The sequence below is a fragment of the Glycine soja genome, chromosome 7 (assembly GCF_004193775.1).
Source record: "Glycine soja cultivar W05 chromosome 7, ASM419377v2, whole genome shotgun sequence".
Taxonomy (NCBI): domain Eukaryota; kingdom Viridiplantae; phylum Streptophyta; class Magnoliopsida; order Fabales; family Fabaceae; genus Glycine; species Glycine soja.
Window position 1 is genome coordinate 9594243 of NC_041008.1, and position 23585 is coordinate 9617827.

The 23585-nt window shown below is 33.7% G+C and overlaps 2 protein-coding genes and 1 pseudogene across 2 annotated transcripts; 2 read left to right on the top strand and 1 right to left on the bottom strand.

Annotated features, from left to right (window-relative positions):
* Nucleotides 1-248: 248 nt before the first annotated feature.
* Nucleotides 249-5779, bottom strand: LOC114418656 (cyclin-dependent kinase D-3-like). The gene is made up of 7 exons (XM_028384116.1): nucleotides 5334-5779; nucleotides 4476-4774; nucleotides 4284-4392; nucleotides 3438-3563; nucleotides 1887-2122; nucleotides 1481-1795; nucleotides 249-886 (listed from the first exon to the last, which is right to left on the bottom strand). Exons 1-7 carry the CDS (start codon nucleotides 5436-5438, stop codon nucleotides 841-843), a joined length of 1236 nt encoding a protein of 411 aa, XP_028239917.1. The 5' UTR covers nucleotides 5439-5779; the 3' UTR covers nucleotides 249-840.
* Nucleotides 5780-8951: 3172 nt separating this feature from the next.
* On the top strand, nucleotides 8952-13856 carry LOC114418666 (annotated as a pseudogene).
* A 6305-nt stretch (nucleotides 13857-20161) lies between these two features.
* Nucleotides 20162-23360, top strand: LOC114418663 (uncharacterized GPI-anchored protein At4g28100-like). The gene is made up of 2 exons (XM_028384125.1): nucleotides 20162-21014; nucleotides 22263-23360. The coding sequence occupies exons 1-2, from the start codon at nucleotides 20322-20324 to the stop codon at nucleotides 22599-22601; spliced, it is 1032 nt and encodes a 343-aa protein (XP_028239926.1). The 5' UTR covers nucleotides 20162-20321; the 3' UTR covers nucleotides 22602-23360.
* The last annotated feature ends 225 nt before the right edge of the window (nucleotides 23361-23585 follow it).

The following is a 23585-nucleotide window of genomic DNA, read 5'->3' on the forward strand; positions in this document are numbered from 1 at the left end:
TAAAAGAATGTCACTTATATATCATCTTTGAGCTACCAAGGTTGTGTTGCTGAGCTTAATGTCAGAGATCAAGTTAAATGACATATGTTTTTATGTTTTTGGAAACAAATTGTTGTTCTTTCATTACTTTATGAAGCTTCTGAAAGAAAGAAAAAATTGAAAAGGAATTTGCACGCAAACACGCATGACAGAATCCATCTACATCATTTACCCTAACAGAAACACCAACAATGTTTTAGAATGAGAACTATAAAGGAAAAAAGGACCAAAGGTTATCTCAGAAGCAAATCAGCCAAAATCAATCACAATGTCTACAAATATTTTTGCTCGGTACACAACCTATTTGAAACCCCCCAAGAAAATACATATTATACACTTGAAGTGTAAACAATAGTTTCTCTTTATGTTCAATAAAATAACAAATCAATGTTAAAATCCAGTGTTCCCCAACCACTACTTTTTCAAGTGTGTCAGATATACAGCAAGGGCTTAAGAAAATGCTCTCACTCTAGGCCTTCCGTGGAGAGATACAAGTTCTCCTGAATGTGGAGAACAGAAATTCAGAAGAATCAGAAAAAAGGGATCCAAAGAGTATGGTTACTTATTTTTTTTTTAGTCTATGATAGTTACTTTCAGCTCTCTGAACTACTATTCAAGTGAGATGCTAATCTGCTGTCACAGATACTTCTTCCTTTAAACATCAACATATTCATGGGAACTTTATGCAGAGAGAAAAATATAGGGAATGGCATACAAGCGAAGCTGATTCACAGAATTTTCTCAAATGCATCAGACCCCTCTCTTACTGATGGAACCATCATAGAATATTCATTCTGGCTGCTAGAACTCTAGATCTAATTTTCTTTTTAAATGTGATCTGTCAGCACTGCAGAACAAAGAGAAGAAATTAATTAAACAACATTTACAAGTAGAAATTAAAAGACAACAAAAATTTGGCACACACTAGCATTATTCAACTCTATAAAAAAGATGAAGTTATATGCTATATTTCCCTTCCTCTGCAAGGCTTCTCATGAGACTTGATGAATTCCATAGAAAATAAGCATATTAAACACCATAATTAAACTAATAGCAATTTGGGTCTCCAAAATCCTAGTCACACTGAATCAACATGGTGCCAAAAGTTAGGCGTAAATTGCCACATAAGCAGTTTAGCACTGAAGGTACACTATCTAAGAGCATTGTTGCTTTTGCATAGCTCCACCATTTAAATTTAGCATAATTTTATACTCAACCTGTAGGATCCAATTTCATACCCAGTTCACAAAGTTAGTCATGATTCATGAATTTAACACAGATAAAAGCACAGTATAGAACCTTGATTATCTTCTTTCAACCTCTAATGGTTCAATATGCAAGCCAAAGTGTAATGCTGCTATCTACTTTTTTAAGTTGAAAGAGTCAAAATTACAAACTATTATGCCACTTTGAAATGATAGGAGGGTCAACATGTGTTTACCTGGTAATTGTAGGTCTATTTGGAGGTTTTAATCCAAAAAGAGAAAAATCTAGTGACATTGGAGCTGGCTCATTCTTTCCCATATTATCACCAGCTGCCTGTCTGACACTAACAACACTGTCATCAAACTTATCTCCTTGCAAAGAATTTCCTTCAGACCCATCACGCCCTGGCATTACTCTCCTGGACTTTCTTGGAGGTGACAAGACAGTAGGACCTTCGTTTGAAATTACATCTGAAACCTTAGATTCCTTCTTAGGAGCAGGTCTTGAAAGCTTAACAGGATCTGTGGGCAGAGGCGCAGATGAGAAGTACCTAAAGTGGAAATGGAGAGATTAAAATCAGGGAAAAAGAAAGGGAAAAAAATTGTTATTCTTAAGAGAATGATTAAATTTAAGACACATACCTGTGCTCTAATGCCTGCGGTACAGATATTCTAGCCTTTGGATCATAAGTAAACATCTTTGACAACAAATCTAAGGCATCGTCACTAGCCATTGGAAATAAAGAACGCAAAGGTGGGGCAGGAACATGTTGATATTCAACATAATCAGGAAGGAAAATCATATCAGGCCACTGAGAAGCAGATGGAGTTCCAAATGCTGCAAAAATCTTTCCTAATTGATCAATATCACTTGAACCCTACCAAATGACAAACAAACTCATGAAATTACCAGAAGAAGGACACACCTAAGTACACAGAAACATATGAACAAAATCAATCAAATCAATTGTTAAGATTTCATATTATTCTGCTATTTATGATTAGATAGTAATTAGTGATTTAGTCCTTATTACTCATTATTAGATTGATCCTATGTAATCAACACTGATCCTATTTGCTCATTATAAATAAAGGCTTAGTGTGGTCATCCTTGGCACACAACATTGCAGTAAAACAGTTATATCAATACAAGACATTTACACACTTTGAAATTATAAGTAAAACACATAAAAAAAAATATCAGAACAGGAATAACATGGAAGCCAAAATTAGTGGTAAAAATTGTCTATAAACACCATAGCCAACAGCTTCTGAACTAATCCCAGTTCAGTAAAACAGTTTTGAGGATTTATCATTCAGATATCGGAGTGCAATTTAAACTAAAAGATAAAGTCAAATAGTTAATCTCATAAAAAAAAATATGTAAAATAGTTAAGATGAGCAATAAATGGTCAAATGTTTAGAAAAAATCCATCTACTCCAGAACATCAACCTTTTGTCATTTACCATAAAAATAATCTACTCTTATATTATAAATGAGAATACACAACTTAGAGAGCGAGGATTTCAATCTTCCCACTCCCTCAATAATTTTTCTTTTCTGATGTGCATTTCACACACTACCTCTGCAATTAGTCAAAATTTCTCTCTCAACCACTCAAACTATCCTCCTTTTATCTTTATATACTTGATCTTCTTAACCACCCACCCTTTCAATCTATCAATCTACTCTCTTTTATTTCCATGTCTAAATTAAATTTCATTAGTTATTTTATTATAAAAAATGTCAATAGATAAAAATAATCATCAAAATTTAAATCGTTTATTGTAAAATCCAAAATACAATTTATATTCAAAGATATTTATTATGAATTTTAGTTATATAAAAAAGGTTCAGTTAACAAGCAGGTCCCTGAACAATCTGGGAAATTTTAATTAGGTCCCCAAATTTTTTTAAAAAAATTGTAATTGGGTCATTGATCTTGTAAATTTTTTTTTAAAATTGGGTCCCTAAGGTTTTTAAAACCGCTACAAATTGTCATTTTCTAGCCGTTTCAAGTCACCACAAACTAACTCCAAGAACCCAATCATAATAATTTTACAAGATCAAGGACCCAATTACAACTTTTTAGTTTAGGGACCTAATGAAAAATTCCCAATTAGTTTAGGGACCTACTTATTAATTTAACATATAAAAAATGAACATTAATCACCATGACAATATTGTTTTACCTGCAGGAAGGGTCGACGAAGAAGAAGTTCAGCAAATATACAAGCTGCAGCCCAAACATCTACCCCAGGACCATACTGCTTGGTGCCAAATAATAGCTCAGGTGCTCTATACCACCGAGCAAACACCTATTCATGTATTGAGTGTCAATTGTGCATATCAATTAAAAGAAAGTGCAAGCTACAAACATAAGGATGAAACATGCTAAGGTTCAACAGTACACAGAAGCTGACATCTAGAGGATAAAAATGATATTGAAAGGAAGACATGGAATTCAAAAGAAACACATTTGTTAACATGGAAATTCGTGAGTAAGCTGCTACTGATGCAACAAAATAGTACTCCATTCTTCAGTCAATCAAATACATATTATACTAGAGAAAGTGAGAAACACAATCCTAGAACATATTCAAAATCTAGAACACTTCTACTTCTCATTTCATATGCCCATGTCCATGTATTGGGATAAAACCAGGCAATAATAATAGAGATTCCATGGTAAACTCAGCTGACTTACACACCCTCTGTTTTCATATAAATTCAAACCAAAGCATCATACAAAACCAAACCTGAATCACCTGATTATAAAATATCTAGGGTATAACCTGACTAGTCTTGCAAATTCTAACCATCCAAATTTTAGAAAAGTTTGCTAGTTTTATTACAGAAGAATCTGAAGAAAATAGAACAATTAACAGGTGATTTGGGTTTTATTTAAATTCAAAGTTTACTCACAATGCTGAGATTAACAAAAAGAAACCAGATCATTTCCAAAGTCCTCTAATTGTAAGTGCTAAGTCCTGCATACCCAAAGGATTCACAAGTTATTTATGCATAAAGAAGCAAACCTGATGAGTGAACCTGCGATCTGGGCTTCCAAATACCCGTGCTAAACCAAAATCTGCAAGTTTCAGCTGTCCGTTGGATCCTATCAACAAGTTATTTGGCTTCATATCCCTGAAATACACAATAAAACTTCTGAGCTCAGAACTAAAGGCGAGTAATGACTTTGTAATGACCAAATAAGCAACATAATCTACCTATGCAACACCCATTTCTTGTGGCAAATAGCAAGGCCTTTTAATGTCATCTGAAGGTAAGATTTTATATCACTAGGTGAAAGAACAATATTCCTGTCCCGTATAACAGCTTCGAGGTCCGTCTCCATGAACTCAAACACAAGATGCAAATTCCCTTTATGTGGAAAGGCATCAATCAACTCAATAATGTTTGGATCTTTGAGCTCTTTAAGCAGTTTAATTTCTCTGAGAGCCGTAAAATTGACCCCTTCTTTCTGCTTGCCAAGCCGGATCTTCTTAATTGCAACCGTCTGCCCTGTCTGTCCATGCAATGAATACATCTTTATAAGGACCACATAATAATAATAATAATAATAATAATAATAATAATAATAATAATAATAATAATAATATTGTACTATTATCGTCATCATTAAAAAAAAACGGCCAGTTCATGAAAACATGTGCACAACAATGCACATGTTTGTAGCTTGCACTTTCTTTTAATTGATATGCACAATTGCAAGTTATAACAACAATGAATAGCTTTAGTACTAAACCCATGTTTAAACAACTTAAAATACATATAAATGAACATTCCCTTTCCACACATTACTGCAAGGCTCTATATGAAGACTTGTTTTCCTCTTATTCACAGATTTTCTTAACCCCGTCTTCACTATAAGAGACTTAAATTTCTCTTCCAAGTTCTAAACTTTATTCAGACCCAATTCTCACAATCCAGAAAAAAAAAAATTAAACAACAAAAAAACACATTGTTGCACTAAAATATCCTCATAATTTTGTTCATAACTGTTCTTTTTTTTCTTGTTTTTTTTCTTTAACGAACAGAACAAAATTAACATCAGAAAAAGTTACCTTGGTATCAATGGCTTTGTAAACGACACCGTATGTACCCTCACCAAGGACTTCACGCTTGAGATACCTATCGGCTACTTTCTTGGACAGATCGAGTTCTGCCATTTTCTCCCGAAAATTGGTCGCGAAGATGCAATGAAACTACCAATCACAGCTGAAATTCAGCAACAAAATTGCGAATTTACAAGTGAGTCATCTACAAATGGCTAGGGTTTCAGGTAGGGGAAATCGTAATCTACCAATTGCAGTTAAAATTCAACTGAAAAATTGGGAATTTACAAGTGGCTCGTTCTCGGAAGGCCCCATCTAGGGAGTGAGGGTTGTTTTTCTCAATGTGTGTTGTGAGGGGAGAGAGAGAGAGAGAAAGAAGAGATGAAGAACTGAGTAGAGAGAGAGAGAAAGAAGAGATGAAGAACTGAGAGAGAGAGGGGGGGAACGTAGAGAAGTGCAACGGCTACACCGCTATACCCTTTTTGTTGAGCATTTTAGTGAATAAATTAATATAATAAACCTGCTTAAAGGTGTTTATTTTATTTTATTTTTAATTATTTTGTGAGTCTCCATAATTTTACTAAATTTTTAATTAAGTTCCTAAATTTTTTTAATGGGTCCCTAAATTTATTTATTTTTCAATTGAATCCTGCCTATGATTGTGGTTATAAAAAACTAACTACAGGCACCTTAATTAAAGATGAATAGTGGAATGTGTTTAAGTGCATTATAAGCACAACCAAGTTAAATTACGAGACTTAAAGATTAAAAAAATTATTAATTTAATTGATAGTAATAATTTCATAAATTTATGTTATTTTTTTTAAACTATCTTTTTCTGTAATACTCTTATCTTTTCTAATTGTTTACCAATGTAATTAATTAGAAATATTTTAATATAAAAATAATTAATATAAAAAGCTTTTGAAAGGAATCATCATCACTTCTAATATGAGTTTTATAAATAAGAACAAAAGAAAATATATTTAATAATAATTATAGTAAAAGAGACTTTTTTATTTTCTCATTATCTCATTAACCAAAAGGTCTTTTCTAATATATTTATTATTGATTAAAATTTATTTAAAAATTATGAATTATGAGTAAAATTCATAAAAAAAAGTAAAGAATAAGAACTAATATGTGCAGCGTAGTTGACACATAACCTTACTTTTTAAGCATGAAGTCAAATCTGTATGTACATGTGTATAAAAAAATATTTGTTAAAGACATATTAATCCCTTAAATAATCTTAATACCTCAATATATTAATTATTGACTCCTACCGAGAGATATCCTAAGTTCAAAAAATGAAATCCATAAACTTTTATCATTTTTAATAAATTTTAACTAATAATAAAAAATATATTTAAAAGAATATATTAAAAAAATGTTAATCTGATTTCCGGTTAAAGTACAAGTACCTGTAGTATCTAAAACAAAACAGTGTTTCAAGAGGAGGATCCACTTCCTCGATTAGAAAATGACATGTTTGATCAATTATATAGGTCTTTATTCAACCTATTCGACCATCACCTGCCATCTTCTTCACAGATGCCGATTTCAAAAGAGTCTCCGCCCACGAGGATGAGCCGGTGGTAATATCGACCATAATGATGGGTTTCAACATGAAAAGAATCTTGGTAGATAAAGAGAGCTCAATAGACGTCATGTTCAAAGACACATTCATTGGACTCAACATCCGAAATAGTCTGCTTCGACCACATCATGGTGTCCTAGTCGGATCTGGAATGGGAGAAATTGAAGCTCGAGGTTTCGCCAAACTAGAGACAACCTTTGGAGAGCCAAGTAAACAAAAAACTTTAACCATCAAATACTTTGTAGTAAATTATCCATCGACATACAGTGTTCTCCTTGGTTGACCCTCCAAGAATAAGCTAGGTGCGATGGTATCAACTACACACCTGAAATTAAAATATCCACTTGAAGATGGCATAGTCGACACTATCAAGGTCGACCGAGCAATAGCACGAAAGTGTTACCAGAAAAGCTTAAAAGCTAAAAGAAGTTGGTGCCGAAAATCCTCTCATCACAACATTAATACCCTGGAAGTCGATTCATGTCTCGACTTCGTTGACCTATGATCGAGTCCTACCAAAGAATTAAAGGAGGTAGAGATAGTAGAAGAAAGGAAAATCAAAATAGGATCATCCCTGGACCTTATGTTTAAGATCGACCTAATTTATGTTCTAAGATGTAATGTAGGAGCGTTCATATGGAGTCCAATGGGCATGCTAGGCATAAACTTGGACTTCCTTTTCCACCGATTGGCCTTGGATTCATCCGCCAAACCAGTCATCCAAAAGAGAAGAAAGTTCGGAGAAGAGAAGATGAAGAGGATTGCCAACAAGACAAAGAAATTGATCGAGACTGACCATATCAAAGAGATTCAATATCCGATCCGATTAGCAAATGTTATGATGGTGAAAAAATCAAGTGGAAAATGGAGGATGTGTGTGGATTTCATAGACTTGAACAAAGCCTACCCCAAGAACTCATATCCATTACCAAACATCGATTATTTAGTCGATGGTGCATCGGGATATCAACTACTTAATTTCATGGATCCCTACTTCGGATACAACTAAATCAAAATGCATCCCATGGTTGAGGACCACACAACATTCATTGTCGGACAATCTAATTATTGTTACAAAGTCATGCCATTTGGCCTGAATAACACTGGTGTCACATACCAACACTTGATGGACAAGATCCTACCCGACTTGATAGGGAAGAACATTGAAACCTATGTCGATGATATAGTGGTAAAGTCAATGAAGGTCATCCATCACATAATTGATCTCCATGAAGTCTTTGACACACTGGCAAAATATCAGTTGAAGTTTAATCCGAAAAAATGCTCTTTCAACGTCCAAGTATAGAAGTTCCTAGGATTTATGCTCACAAACCGAGGCATCAAAGTGAACCCAGATTGATGCTTGGCCGTCATTAACATGTGGAGTCCGAGTAGCGTAAAGGAGGTACAACAATTATCAGGGTGCATCACTTCTTTGTCTAGGTTTTTATCAAAATCAGCCATAAGGATCCCTACCTTTTTTGTTGCCTCATAAAAACATTAAAAGTTCCTTTGGTAAGAGGAATGTGAGGTTGCATTCAAAGAACTAAAAAACTTATTATCCAACCTTTCCATTTTGACCAAACCAAAGTCTAGCCTATTGATCATTGTGTACCTGTCGGTATCCAATCTAGTAATCAGTTTTGTCCTAGTACAAGAATTTGGGGTTGAACAAAAGCCTATTTACTTTGTAAGCCAAGTACTTCATGGCGTCGAGGCACGATATCAAAAATTGGAAAAGCTTGAACTAGCAGTATTAATATTGGCTTGGAAGCTGAGACACTACTTTCATAGTCATTCCATCATAGTCCAAACATACCAATTGGTCAGATGATGAAATGGTACATTGAGCTTTCAAAATTTGGAATATCATGAATATCATTCGAATTTAACTGCAAGAACTATTTTATAACACTTATGTAAAGATATAAATTATTTTTTACATTTGAAAAAGATAAAAACTAATATGTAAAATGAGTAAGACGAAAATTCCTATTCACTAGATAAATAATGTTAACCGCCTAACATAACAAGTTTTTCATCGGCAGATGCTAAAAACCTGATAGTGATACCCTTCGGCATTCGACCAACAAACCAAACTTGGATTTCACATTAACAAGCCAACACTATTTCCGTGAATACACAGCAACTATGTCTTTCTCACGAAGGTTAAGGTTTTCCGTCTCTCTTTCCATTCCCAAGTTTCCCACTTCCCTTCTTCTAAACCCCTCACTCCCAACTCCCTATCCTCACTTTCACTCTCACCCCCATCCTTTCAAAATGTTGATGATGTTCTTTTCCAATTCAATCGCATGCTCTGCATGCGTCATACCCCTCCCATCATCCAATTCGGCAAGATTTTAGGATCCATCATGAAGATGAAGCACTATCCCACTGTTGTTTTCCTTTCTAAACAAATGGAACTCAAGGCAATTGTTCCTAACCTTGTTACTTTGAACATCCTCATTAACTGTTTCTGCCATTTGGGTCAAATCAACTTGACTTTCTCTGTGTTATCCAAGATCCTCAAATTGGGTTATCAGCCAAACACCATAACCTTGACAACATTCGTGAACCATTAGTGGAGAAGGTTTTGGAGATGCCCACACTTGAATGTAAGCAACTGTCGGCTGTACGTTTTGTTTTTGGGTTTGTTCTGTTGTGCTGCTTGTTTATTTGGTATTGTGCTGTAGGAATCAAGTTCTTGCAGATTTTTTCATCAAAAGTCTCTGTCTTAAAGGTCAGAGGTCAAGAAGGCACTGCACTTTCATGGCAAGGTATTGGTACAAGGATTTCAGCTGAACCAGGACTTTGATCAATGGGGTGTGTAAAATTGGCGAAACAAGAGCTGCCATTGAGTTGCTGAGAATGATTGATGGGGGATTGACTGAGCCTGATGTGGTAATGTATAACACAATTATTGACGGTTTACGTAAACATAAACTTGTATTGAGGCTTGCAATATATTTTCTGAAATGCCTGTCAAGGGAATTTCCGCTAATGTTGTCACTTATAATACTCTCATTCATGGCTTCTGCAAAGAAGGAAAGATGAAAGAAGCAAAAAATGTGCTAGCTGTGATGCTGAAAGTGAAACCTGATGTTATTACTTATAATACTTTAATGGATGGCTGCGTCTTAGTTTGTGGAGTGAAGAATGCAAAACATGTATTCAATGCTATGTGCCTAATGGAAGTAACTCCTGATGTTTGCAGTTACAATATCATGATTAATGGATTATGTAAGATTAAAAGGGTGGATGAGGCCTTGAATCTCTATAAAGAAATGCATCAGAAAAACATGGTTCCTGATATAGTGACTTACAATTCTCTTATTAATGGTTTGTGCAAATCTTGTAGAATTTCTTATGTTTCGGATCTTTTGATGAGAGGATAGAGGTCAAGCGTGCAGATGTTATCACCTACCGTTCTTTACTTGATGTTTTATGCAAAAACAGTCTGCTTGACAAGGCAATTGGATTGTTCAACAAAATGAAAGATCACGGGGTTCGACCAGATGTGTACATATTCACTATGCTTATTGATGGAATGTGTAAAGGGGGAAGGCTTAAGAATGCAAAGAGTTTTTCAAGATCTTTTGATTAAAGGCTATCATCTAAATGTCTGTACATATACTGTTATTATCAATGGGCTTTGTAAAGAGGGTTTGTTTGATGAGGCATAGTCAAAGATGGAAAACAATGGTTGCATCCCTGATGCTATAACTTTTGAAATATTGATTCGTGCTTTCTTTGAAGAAGATGAGAATGATAAGGCTGATAAACTTCTCCGTGAAATGATTGCCAAGGGCCTATTGTAAGAATAAACCAGGCGAGATGCTTTCTAGTTTCACATCAGGTTATTTTTTTATGACAACAATATTTTTAACCTTTGATTACGTAAAAAAGAAGATGGACTGTGTTATGGGCTCTCTGCCACTTTAATTTTCATTAACAGTGTTGTTAGTTTCATTAATAGTGTTGGATTGTTTTCAGACTTGACATAACTATCTTTTTTCTTACCAATGTACTGTTTATCTGCTTCATCTACTTTTTGTGATTCTTTAGTTGTTCTTCATTTTTTGTTTCACATAACAGACCGTTCTGAAACGAACATAATTATTTGGAATTCTGTATCTCTCATATTTGATTCCATTTGCCTCAAGTACTAGGGCCTGTGTTTTCTGAAACTAACATAATTGTTTTTGTTTGCTGATATTTTTCCGGAGGCCATTATTGAGACATAATTAATTGAAGCATTTTACAAGGCTATGGTTTATTTTGGTGGTAGTTTTGTTTGAATGAGTGTTCTAATGAAGAAAAGAGATATAAGGGATAGATTCTTTAGAAGGATCTCACATTTTATTTTATAGTTTAATATTTGTGGTATTGGTTAGCTTTCTAGAGGTTTAGAGCTTATCAGTTTAGTAAATTAAGTTGTCTTTATTTTGGAAGGAAGTAAATGAAGGTTCTTATATTGTGTTAGATTGACTTGACTAATTGTTTTTAGCATTATTTTTAAATTAGAAAGAACTAATTTACCCTCCTATTGATGTTATCATCTTTTCCACTAACCTTTGTTCTAAGTTATTCTGAAATCTGTTTTGGGGTTCACTTGCTGCTATCATAGCTTGTGGTGGCACTTTTTTGTTCATTCAGATTATATATTTTTCACGAGTAAACTCATGACCATGTAGTGGCCCTTTTTCAGTGGAGTATGTTACAGTATTAAGTTGTTTGTGGAACAATTGGAAGAGTGGGAAATTGCTCTTTTTGCCAATCTAATACAATTCTATTGCCACCTCACATTGTGTCTCCCAATCTCTTCCATTGTCGCTCAGGCTCAGACAATTTTTGAGTCTTGAATCATGCACAACTTTGAGTTGGTGGAGAATCCTGTTGTCTCTATCCCACTTCTCTACAAAGCTTTGCTCATCATCTGCTTCAAGACTATCAAGCCTTCTTGTTGCTTGCCGAAACTTTGAGTTTACTTCATTGAGAATGAAGCATTGATGATCTTTGCCCAGTGATCATCATAGAGAATGAGCTAATACCCCTCACCCACACCCTTGCTTGAGCATGAATCAGATTTGAATACTGATTTTTTCCCCTTTTAGTCTGCTGTGTCTGTCATGCTTTAATTTGATTCTCTGTTTTCTGAATTAGATACTGATATTCATTCAATACAGTTTAGATACTTCATTCCTTTTCATATCAGCATTTATTGTTGATTTATGTTTTGCATGTGATTCTCATGCCAGTTTAAATGAGATGTGAAAAGTTGCTCACGCTTTCTGTTTCTTCACTCTAAAAACCAATGGAAAGTTGATATCAGCATCTAATGGTACACCACAAGACATGTTAGTCTTAATAGATTCATAGATTTATGCTCAGATAATCTTCAACATCCTTCTATGGAAGTTATTCTGATAACTTGCCATAAGTCTAAAAGCTTATAACTTTTTTTAGAATGGTTCAACTTGTACATGTAGCTTTTCCGTTTTTATATGCGGACAATACATTTTATACATGCTTAAGTATGAGATTTAGGTATCTACATGATTCTGTCTCTTGATTTCAAAACAAGATTCTAAGTGATATCTAATAAGATGCTGATAACATCGAAAGTTGCTTTTTTGGTTCCTGCCAAACACAGCTAAGCAGTTTAATCTTTGGAAGAGATTGTTTAGTAAGGTTGGAATGTTTTTGCATTCTGACTATGTTAATCAAATTAATCCTTACGTGTTACATGGATTACATGTGGAAATGTCCCCAGCCGCATGTCTTTGCCCTTAACATGGATGGTAGTGTCCTAACCAACCCAGCTATGGCTGGGTTTGGTGGCATCATTCGTGACAGAAAACTTTTGTAATAATTAGTTGTGCTCTCTTTGAAAAAGATGGGAATGATAAGGCAGATAAACATCTTCAAGAAATGATTGCTTGAGGCCTGTTGTAAGAGTAAAACTTGGTGAGATGCTTTCTATTTATACATTTAATTATTTTGAATTTTGAAGACAACTAGTCAATCTTTATCTCTTTTTTATTGTTACACATGAAAAAGAAGATGGACTCTTATAGTTGACTTTATTTGCCTAAAAGCATAGAAAGTAAAACTTGATTTATTTATTTATTCTGATTGTTTCTTGTTCTCTTTTTAGAAAAAGAAAAAAAAAAAGAAGCTTAAGACAATGCTGCCATATACGATACAAACATGACAGTTTTCAGATGTTAATTGAGCACGAAGGAGATGAATGTATGGTAAATAAGAAAAACTGCTTCGTGAAGGATGGAAATAGACCCATTTTTTCTAAGGCATTCTTCATACATGGATTACCACGACCTCTATTCACATGTCCATTTGACAACTTTAATTTCTCCTGGGTTATCTGCATTAGGTAATCAAAATAACTCAAAAAAAAGAAGGCTAATCATTTCAAAATCATATATTAGTAACCATGCAATTTTAATGGACTCTGGGCATAAGACAACTTTTTCCAAAGTCTGAAATTTTTGTTCCTTTTCATTTGTGTGCTGATACTTTCATAACATGTGTTATGGTGGAAAGTCAACTTAATTGCAGTCACATTGACAAGCTCTATTTTGCTGTTGCTTATCAGTCTTGCTTGATGTTCGAATTGATGCAATGTAAACAAATCCTTCCAATCAGAGCAACTTCATTAGCAGACATCATATTAAAAAAGTTATGCTAGGAGGTATAATAGCAAGCACAAGGCTGGTTTCTTCTGTGTATGCTCACTCTAGGGTAAGTTGAAGTTTTTAACATGTGTATTTAACTGAGATTTAGTTAGAGATCCTAACCAAATCAAAAGAGAGGGAGGAGTCAGAAGGTATAAATAGGAGGGAAAACTAATAAGCTAGATTGGATTTGGAGTGTTGTTGATAGCAATATCGTAGTGGCAGATAACTGACCACGAAGAACCACTAGGAGACCAGCTTATCTCTCTGATTACGCGTAAGGGGACAAGGCTGCAAACAGAATATTCCACTAATTCCACTACCTAGTTGTTACAACCAATTTGGTTATGCTGTGTCTGTAATTCTGTTATAACAAATTCCACTATCACAATTAGCTATTGTATCTGCTGTATATAGGAATAGTTGGAATAAAATGAGCAGCGAATTCTCATCAAGTTTAGTATATTTTATTTTTCTGCATATTAGTAATAGCAATATCAGTATATCAGTAGCCATTGCCAACAGTTGTAGGTTGGAAAAGGAGAGCTAGGACACCTGGAGTTGTGTGAGTTACTTTTATTCCATCTTCCCACTTGATTCTGCAATCATATTTATTCAGATTCAGAGACAAGAATGATTTTCAATGTAAGTCCTATTCTTTACTTTTCTCATTTGATTCTTATTACAATCATGGTTGCTTCTGGTTTGTATGTTAGATATTTGATTCGTATTCTAATGAACATGGGTGAGATGTTACCATATTATCTATTGGGTTAGCCTTAATGTTGTAAACTTGTCAAAGTTTTAAAAGCAACGCAGAGTAGGCTTGAGAGTATTAAAGCAAAGAAGATCAATGCTTCATATATTTTGTGTCATTGTAATTGTCCCCCCACCCTTATAAACAAAGCTAATGCTACTCACTGTAGTTCTCAATAACTGTTGGCTTCACATCTCATGTTGAAGCTCTGATTACGTTTTAACTCTCCTTAGTCTTCTAATTATTAAAAATCTGATCCTGTTTAACTATTTTAGTTTATCATTTTGTGATTGCAAAAATCTTCCAAGGGTGGGTGTGTGTGTATAATGGTTTGACATTTGCAAATCCCCGAATGATGATTTAGGTAAAAGCTTCTGAATGCTCGGCTCTTCAATGACTCGCTACCTAAAATATTAACAAGGACCAAACGAAATTATAACCGTGTTGATCCTTCAGAGAGAAATGGAGAGTGGTTTATGCATTTCCATCTTGAGCTTTTGCCATGGCTTTTGGTATGCTGCTCCCTCCCCAAGAATATTTGTCTTTCTGTTGAGTCTCCTGCAGTTACATTGCTATAGTGCAAAAAAAATAAAAATTAATGACTTGCTACTAATTAGCTTACTAAATGTCATAGATCTCCTAGCAAAATCAGTTGTCAATTTATTTGGATAGAAACATAGGAAGATACTTATTTTTGTGTTAGATTGACTAACTAAATTGCTTAACACTATTATTATTATTATTAAATTAGAAAGAACAGATTCACTTACCCTCCTCTTCTTTCCATCGTCTTTTTCACCATTTCTTGTTGAGGTATGGGATTGACCTTTGATAACAGCTAGCAATCACAGCTTGTGACATCCTTACTACTGTTAGGAAAATTAGTCAAAAAAGCTTTTGCTAAAAAGTTAAAGGGATATGTTGATATCCCACATCAAGAATATATATAGTCCGAGTAAAGCTTGTAAAAAGTGGGATATTCTCATCTCATGAGTTAGCTTTGAAAGTTGAATTAGGTTTAGCTCTAATTCAAGATGGTATTGGAGCTTATTGTATATATGATATCGGATCACCTTCAGTTGTCCAAAAATCTACTCAGCCTCTTGACTTTCCTAATACAATAAAAAAAATTAATCATACAATTTCCATGCTTCACATGTACAATTTTTGGCATGAGAAAAATGTGTTAAGATCTCATATCGACTATAGATATATACAAGGTAGAGCTCATAAAAGTTTCGACAAGGGGACAGAACTAGAGAAAAATGGGATGGCAAGAAAGAAGTACTAGACTCTTAGCTATGAGGCTTTGGTACATTCACACTCTCTTGACAGTGGTAAATATAGCTGAAAGGGCCACTTGAGTGGTTTGTTTCAGAACCCAACAAAAGCTTTTAAGAAGGTATCATATTGATACCTTCCATTTCTTTTTTGGTTACGAGTTAGATTAGGCAAAGAACTTTAGATTAACGTTGTTATGGTTGATGTTACTTACCAACTCAGTGGAGATACAATCATTCATATATAGAATTAAAAAGGAAAGATAAAACTGTAGTTTAGACCATAACATACTAGTGCTTAATGCCATGTTGTTGCCATGAAAAAATAATCGAACTCCTTGTCAATGTGGTCATCTCTAATTGCTAGCATAAGAATATATTTTTTATATAATATATTTTTTTTAGTTTTTATCTTTCTACTCCGCTGACAAATGTGTCCATGAAATATGAAAATACAAAATTTAGTTCTCGAAAGTGTAAAAAGTGCGACAATATATCCGGATGTTAATAATAGATTATGACAAATTATTATAATTTTGAAAAATTTATAATGATTACGACCAAATTTTGAGAGAGTTATATCACATGTCTGTTTCCATTATATAGTTTTTAAAGTTCATCAATGATTGAGACATGTATAAAATATTATTGTTTTGGTGAATTCTTCTTACTTTTCTTTAACTACAAAAAAAAATAATCATTTGGTTGTTAACTCTTGAATCAATGTTATTATAAGTGACAACATTAGCGGAAATTTCCTTGACAGGCATTTCAGAAAATATATTGCAAGCCTCAATACAAGTTTATGTTTACTTAAACCGTCAATAATTGTGTTATACATTACCACATCAGGCTCAGTCAAACCCCCATCAATCATTCTCAGCAACTCATGTGAGAAGACAAAAAGTAAAAAAAAAAAGATAATAATTTGTTTTACATCAGGCTTTGTCACTATTTTTTACACTTTTGGGAACTAAATTTTGTAAAACGAAGTCTGACTAACCCTTGAATCAATGTTATTAACACACAAAAAAGACATGTGAGAAGACAAAAAGTAAAAAAAAAAAAAATTTACACTATTTTGAGAGTTATAATAATTCGTTTTACATCAGACTTAGTCACTATTTTTTACATTTTTGGGAACTAAATTTTGTATTTTCATTAGCGTATGTAAGAAGACAAAAAGTAAAAAAAAAATATTATATAACAAATATGTCTCTATACTCGCAATTAGAGATGACAACTTTGACAATCATTTTAATGACAAATTTGTCCTTCTTTATCACGTAGGTTATTTTTATTAAAGGTGACAGACGGAAGTTAACGGTCGGATATATTTGTCGTACTTTTTATACTTTTGAAGATTAAATTTTGTATTTTCATATTTCATTGACACATTTGTCAACAAATTACACATTCAAGGACAAAAGTGACTATTTACTCTTAAAAAAATTATAACAGAAAAAGAAGAAGAAAAAGTGTATTATTTACTATTAATTGCCACACCTTGATCCAATATGCAACAAAGGTGTCCCCCTTTGTTTTTATTGAATATGCAGTAAAGGGTTTCACATGACATAACCACTAGCTGGTTGATGAAAGAAAAGTTTCATTATGAGAAAGAGAGTGAAGCCTTTTGCTACCATTCGTTTCCTTAGCAGCTTTAGACTGCAAAGCGTGCTACTCTTCCAACAGCTCGGAGCTCAAAGCCTGCTAAAAAGAAAACTAGTTGTTTGAGAGAGAGAGAGAGAGTATTGGTGAATTTATTTTTGCATAAAGATCCTTAATTACAATGTTATGGACTATGTAGGTTATTGCATAGAGATCCTTAGATATTAAGATTATACACTAAATTTTGATATTATTAATGTACACTAGAGATTATAGCCTACAATCTTACATCCATCCTTTGGAAGTAGAAAAATTGAAAAATCATGGATAACACATTCAGAAGGGTCAAAACATAAAAATATGCAGAAGGGTCAAAAACACTTTCCTATATAAAGTTTCAGAGCTTATATATTTTACAGCTTGTGGGGACTCTAGACACAGTTATGCATAGAAAAACTCGATCAAAAAGCATAAAATATTAAGGAATTTTAAAATGATTTCTATCTGTTGTTGTGACACTTCCAAAATTTATAAAGATCAAGATTAAGAAATATATTAGAGAATGAAAATCAAATTTAAACATATTTACATATATATACTTAAAATATTTTATCCCAAACTATCTAAAATTATTGAATAGATATGTCAAATACAAATATAGCAATAATTTTAATGTAGTAGTGACTTATAAGCATCAATGTAACACAACTCAACGAATTTTGTATTTTATACTAGGCTATATAATGAGGGATTATTAGAAACAAGTAATATTTTTTAAAGTCCCTCGGAGTTTCTGAACTTCTTGACTGTCGCTGGTTAACAATTTCTCTACCCTTTTCAAGTAATTAGTGAAAAATTACTGCTCGCCATCTTATTATACCCTTTAGGCAGGTATCATAAGATGTTTCAAATAATGGCCACAAAGACAAAAACAAAAACAAATAAAATAAGAGATCGACCTTATAAAGTTTATAAAGAATATATGGAAATTCAAACTAGAATCTTCTTGTTATACTTTCGATAAATATGATTAGAGGTATCCCATTATCTATATGCTGAATATGAAAGTTTGAGGAAAGTGAAAGAGGAAACAGCCAACCTTGACTATTTAAACAAAATACTAATTGCTAATCTTCTTGAAAAAACTAAAAAGCATAGCAAAATTTAACATATAATGAAAATTACAATTGGCCTCCTGACAGGCTTCTGAACCCACAATTCCGTTCAAAGACATAAGGAAAAAGAAAAGAATAAAGAAAAACTGAAATTCTTAATTTAAACAAGAAAAAAAAAACTATTTGCTTTTTCTTCTAGAAAAAAAACTATTTGCTTCGGCTTCTCAATCAGGAATGGATACTGCTTTTTGCAAATCCCTTTACTATCAACTTAGAAATAGAGTGAAATATAGATAGAAGTGTTTTTGAATAAATCTCACGATGATCATCCTAACATTAGAATTCAGTTAGGTTAGGTTTTGAAATCACTTCCTTCAAATGTTTTTGTTTATTTTTTAGAAGATATAAATTTGAGATGAGAGGATAATTTTTCAAATCTTAGAATGAGACAAAATTCAAACTCAAATTATGTGCTTATTAATTATTATAAGTAGGACATTTTTAATTTTGTTTTCCTTTTGTAACATAAAATCAATTTTTTGGGTATTTTTATTTTTTTAACAATTATATGTCTAAGACTCGGACTAAAATCATGGATTAAATCAATTAGAATAACTTTGTCTTAGTTGATGCAACCGCCGGTGATAGATTTTATTCAAATGATGTACGAAAGCATAAATTCTTCATGTTAAAATTATATAATACTACATTTAACTTTATCCTTATGATACAATTGATCAAGTAATATCAAGGCTTGGAAAATATATCACAGTTATTCACTTGTAAAAAGAGAATATTTGCTCCTAGGCTCCTAGCCCCCTATACACCCCACAAGAAAAAGCGTAAATAGCACATAATTCATTTCCATGATTAGGATTTAGGAGTGACGAGTAAAAGAAGAATAAAGGTTGCAACAACTGCTGGTGGAAACAATTAAGATATGGGCACTTCTGCGTTACTCATTGAATAAGAACCCTCCCAATCATGTGAAAACTCTAACCATCCCTCTGCGCTCACAATGGCATGTATTAAATACATTTTACCTACTCATATTCATACACTCTAATCCAAACACCACACAACAACAAAATAATAATTTTGGAATAAAAAAACCCATAAAATTATAGCTTAACAACGTTAATTTTGTGATTACATTTCCAGCAGAAGTGTTTAAAAAATATTTGAGACTAAAATTAGTTTGAGATTATATTTAATTATCTAAAAATATGTTTGAAAGTAAATTTTTGTCTTGAAAACTTAATTTTAGAAAAAAATAAGACTTAAGTTGTCTGCAAACTTAATTTATGTAAACATTTGCCAAAAATTATATTAATTGTATCATTTAGTCCCAATACAAGTTCAATGAGTTAGTAATTTCATACTTTAGATTTTTTGTATTTCATATCTAAGCTGTCTTCATTGGGTCGAAGTCAATGGACTAATTCATTGAATAAGTCCAATTAATTAACAATTTCATACTTTAGACTTTTCGTACTTTGTATTTAAGCCTGAAAAATCTTATTTTGGAACAGTAACTAACGTGATTCTAGATTATATAACATGATTCGAAACAAGCTACAAGACCACAACCTAAATCAAATGTAGTTCTTGCATGAATGATTTGGTCATGATACTACATTCTAAACCCTTCTCTAAACTTTGCTGAGGGCGAGTACTTTAGAATATCTTAAACGAGGTAGCATACTGCCAAACTTTCCACAACCCCACCACTCTTTTTTCCTTTTTTTTAATCTTTATATATTGTACACAAGAACCCCATCATTTTTTACCCTTTATTTTTCTTTGCCTTTTCCCTTTGGTTCCTACCCATATAACCTACACTAACATCATCACATTCTCTTCTTTTTGGTTAGAGAAACAAGACATAATCTTTTTCTTCTTCCATTCCCTTCTCCTTTCAATCTCTAGAATTAACACCATGTCACTGACACTTTTCCTGAAGACCCTTTTCCTCTTCTTCCCTTGCTACCTGTGCCTCCTTGACTCAGCAACAACAACAACAACAACCCTTAAGCCCATTTTGCTAACCCCATCCAAGCCTGCAACGACAATCCCTGCATTCCCAGAACAATCTGATGTCTCAGGGTGCCCTCTCACCCTCTCAGATGAGCTCTTTGATGGGATCAAGAGTGCATGTAGTGGTGCCAAAAGTGGTGCTGACATGGAGCTCCACCACAGCAGGTGCTGTCCAGTGCTTGCAGCATGGTTGTATTCTGCATATTCTGCCACTGCACTAGGCAGCATGGCAGGCCATAGCCATAGCCATAGCAGCAATGCTCATGGTCATGGCCATGCCACATCAGCATATGACATGATGCCTTTGCTCCCAGATGACTCCGAAACATGTGTGAATGAGCTGGGAAAGGCCTTGGTAGTGAGAGGGGTTGAGCTGACAAAGCCTAATGAGACTTGTGATGTGGTGTATTGCTTCTGTGGCATTAGGCTGCACCACTTGACATGCCCTGATTCATTTTCTGTTGGCCAAAGTGGGGAACTTGTTGGGGATGCAATTGTGAGAAGGTTGGAGAAGAATTGCTTGAGTAGCAGCACTAATGTCAATGGCTTACCAGGTCTTGGAGGGTGCTCTAAGTGCTTAAATACCCTCTATTTGGTGAGTTTTCCTTCTGTGTTTGTATGTTTTAAAAAAAAAAAACTATATTTTTTTTTCTCTAGGGTGTTTTTTCATGTTTTGGTGTTCTATTTGGTGTCATTTTGCTTAGTTCATTATTGTGACTTGGAATTTGATGGATCTTATTGAAAAATTGAAGAAGATCAAGATGGTTTGTTTGGGTTTCATCTCCATCTTCTTGACTTCTTCACTCATGCTTGGTACTTGGTAAAGTTGTGTCTTGCTTTTGTTTACTTGTGATGTTGGTTGCTTTCTAAGCTTTTGCACTATTTCTCACGCGCCTTTGGAGCTTGTGTGGTTCACGAACTTGGACAGAACCAATAGTGGACTAGATGAGTGGTACACTTTTGTAGCGCAGTAACTATTTTTTTTGTCATGTGAGAATTTAGAGAGGAAAACAGTATTAACTCTAATGCCTTGAAGTTATTGAATAAATTTTAATATAAATGTTAAGCAAGTGCAATGTCGCTATCTTGGTACTTCAAATTAAGTTGTAGTTTTGTCATTCATGGTATTAAGAGGACAGTTTAGTTAGAACCGGTCCTTTTTGCTTATTCTATTTTGGATTAAATAGGAAAACAACTCAAATAATATGGTCATATGTGAAACAAGCTTTCTTTATTATGACAGAATATTGTCATTTTGTTAAATGTTAAAAGACCTTATAGTCTTATACAATTTGTCAATTTGACTGTTCTTATTATTAGGCTGCCCCAGTCATAAATGATGGTTCCTTAACATAGAATTTTAATTTTATTCTTTTTCTTTCTCTCATGTGAATTGATGTGTAACATACAGTTTTGAGGATTAGATGACAACATCATTTGTGGCTTCGTTTGGATTTGTCATTCTTGTTTCTGATTTATAATTAGCAGTTTGCAAAAATGATGTCCCTTGTCGCTCTTGCAATTGCTTCAGAATCTTAAATTATCATCTAAAGTCTCAAGCTAGGTGTCGCAACTTTTATTTTTGTTGCATTTAAACATATTATTCAGGACTGCTGTTTCATTAAAAATAATTTAATAATTGCATATTGCCACACTATTGAAAACCTTGATTAGGTAGTGTATTAGCCTTGATGTGCATCTGAGACCATTTATCTATGAGTGGATGTTACACCAACCAAGATGCTATTTAAGAAGCTTTGATGCACCAAACCCCTTTTGTGTAATCACTCATATCATATGCAACCTCTTTTGATATTCTCATTGAAATATTGCTTGTACGCAGCTTAACAAGAAGACTTCAAATTCAAGCAAAGCAGAAGACAGGACCACCAAGATCCACAACAAAGATTGTGAGCTCATGGGCTTGACATGGCTTCTGGCTAAAAATAGGACAGCTTATATGCACACGGTTTCTGCGGTTCTCCGCGCTTTGATGTTGAACACCGATGGCTCTTACCCTCAGTCCTGCTCTCTAAACAGTGATGGAATGCCTCTTGCTGTGGATTCATCGGAAATCTCTGATCACTCTTCATCAAACAACCTCCAACCACCCATCTCTCTTTCTTTGTTATTCCTTTGTTTGTTACTACTGCCTATGCATTTAACAATGTTATCCTCATAGCTATAATCTGAGCCAAAAGAGGATCTCAAACATGACATTTTGTAGATTTGAATCTCTATGGTGTTGCTTAGGAATGTAATTTTTCTCAGTTATTAATTCTAGGATGTGTATCAAGTTAGAAGAGTGTTTATAATGAGAGGGTAAGAGGAGATTAAATCATGATCACACAATCATACATGGATAGTTAGGATTAAAAAAATATTTAATGATGACAAAACACATGATTTTGTGATTTAATTCTAACTATCCATGTAAGATTATATGGTTTAGATTTTCTCTCCCAACCTTGTACAAACACTCATCTCACTTGATACGCGCCCCTTTATTGCAATAGTGTGAGGTGTTTGATATTTGTCACATTTTTGTTTTGGTGGACCACCATAATAGGGACTAGTGGATTGTTTTTGAGGGACAACATTTGGAAGTAGTGCTCAGTTTTCACTTACTAGGGTGGCATTTTTCACGAGACAGTTATGTGCTTCACGGGCAATTTATGCATTATGGAACGTCAACTTCCTCATCAGAACACTGAATTTTTCTGTTGTCTACACTTAATGTGGTGAGGTTGTTGCTAGCTGAATTATTCCAAGACAGTGACTTCTCACAAGTTCAACATGAAGAAATTATAACTCGCAAACGGAATTTTCTTTTTAGTGACAAAAGAAAACAATTCAAAAAAGCAGTTAATGGCAACTCGTTTATACTTTCACCTATTGAAGGTGAAAAGAGTAATGTTCCCATCATGCCATAATCTTTTTACATCGTCTAACCTTATATCCCTTTTTAATTCGTGTAAAGAGGATTAAGGATAATGTGTAGAAAAATTATGACGTGAAAATATCATTGTTGAAAGCTAAGTCCTAGGTCCATAGATAATATAAGGCCTTGTTCTTTATGATAATTGAGAACAAAAGTCAAAGCAAGGTTTGGTTAAACGAATGGACGATATCAGTTTAATGACTTGCGTTGGTTTTGTTAAATGTT

What these genes read in the sequence shown, in the direction of transcription:
- LOC114418656 (XM_028384116.1), bottom strand. Translation starts at nt 5,438, where the DNA reads ATGGCAGAACTCGATCTGTCCAAGAAAGTAGCCGATAGGTATCTCAAG. An exon ending in ACAAAGCCATTGATACCAAG is followed by an intron (nt 4,775 to 5,333) that starts GTAACTTTTTCT and finishes TTGCATGGACAG; the next exon opens with ACAGGGCAGACGGTTGCAAT. An exon ending in AAGAAATGGGTGTTGCATAG is followed by an intron (nt 4,393 to 4,475) that starts GTAGATTATGTT and finishes TGTGTATTTCAG; the next exon opens with GGATATGAAGCCAAATAACT.
- LOC114418663 (XM_028384125.1), top strand. Translation starts at nt 20,322, where the DNA reads ATGTCACTGACACTTTTCCTGAAGACCCTTTTCCTCTTCTTCCCTTGC. An exon ending in GCTTAAATACCCTCTATTTG is followed by an intron (nt 21,015 to 22,262) that starts GTGAGTTTTCCT and finishes GCTTGTACGCAG; the next exon opens with CTTAACAAGAAGACTTCAAA.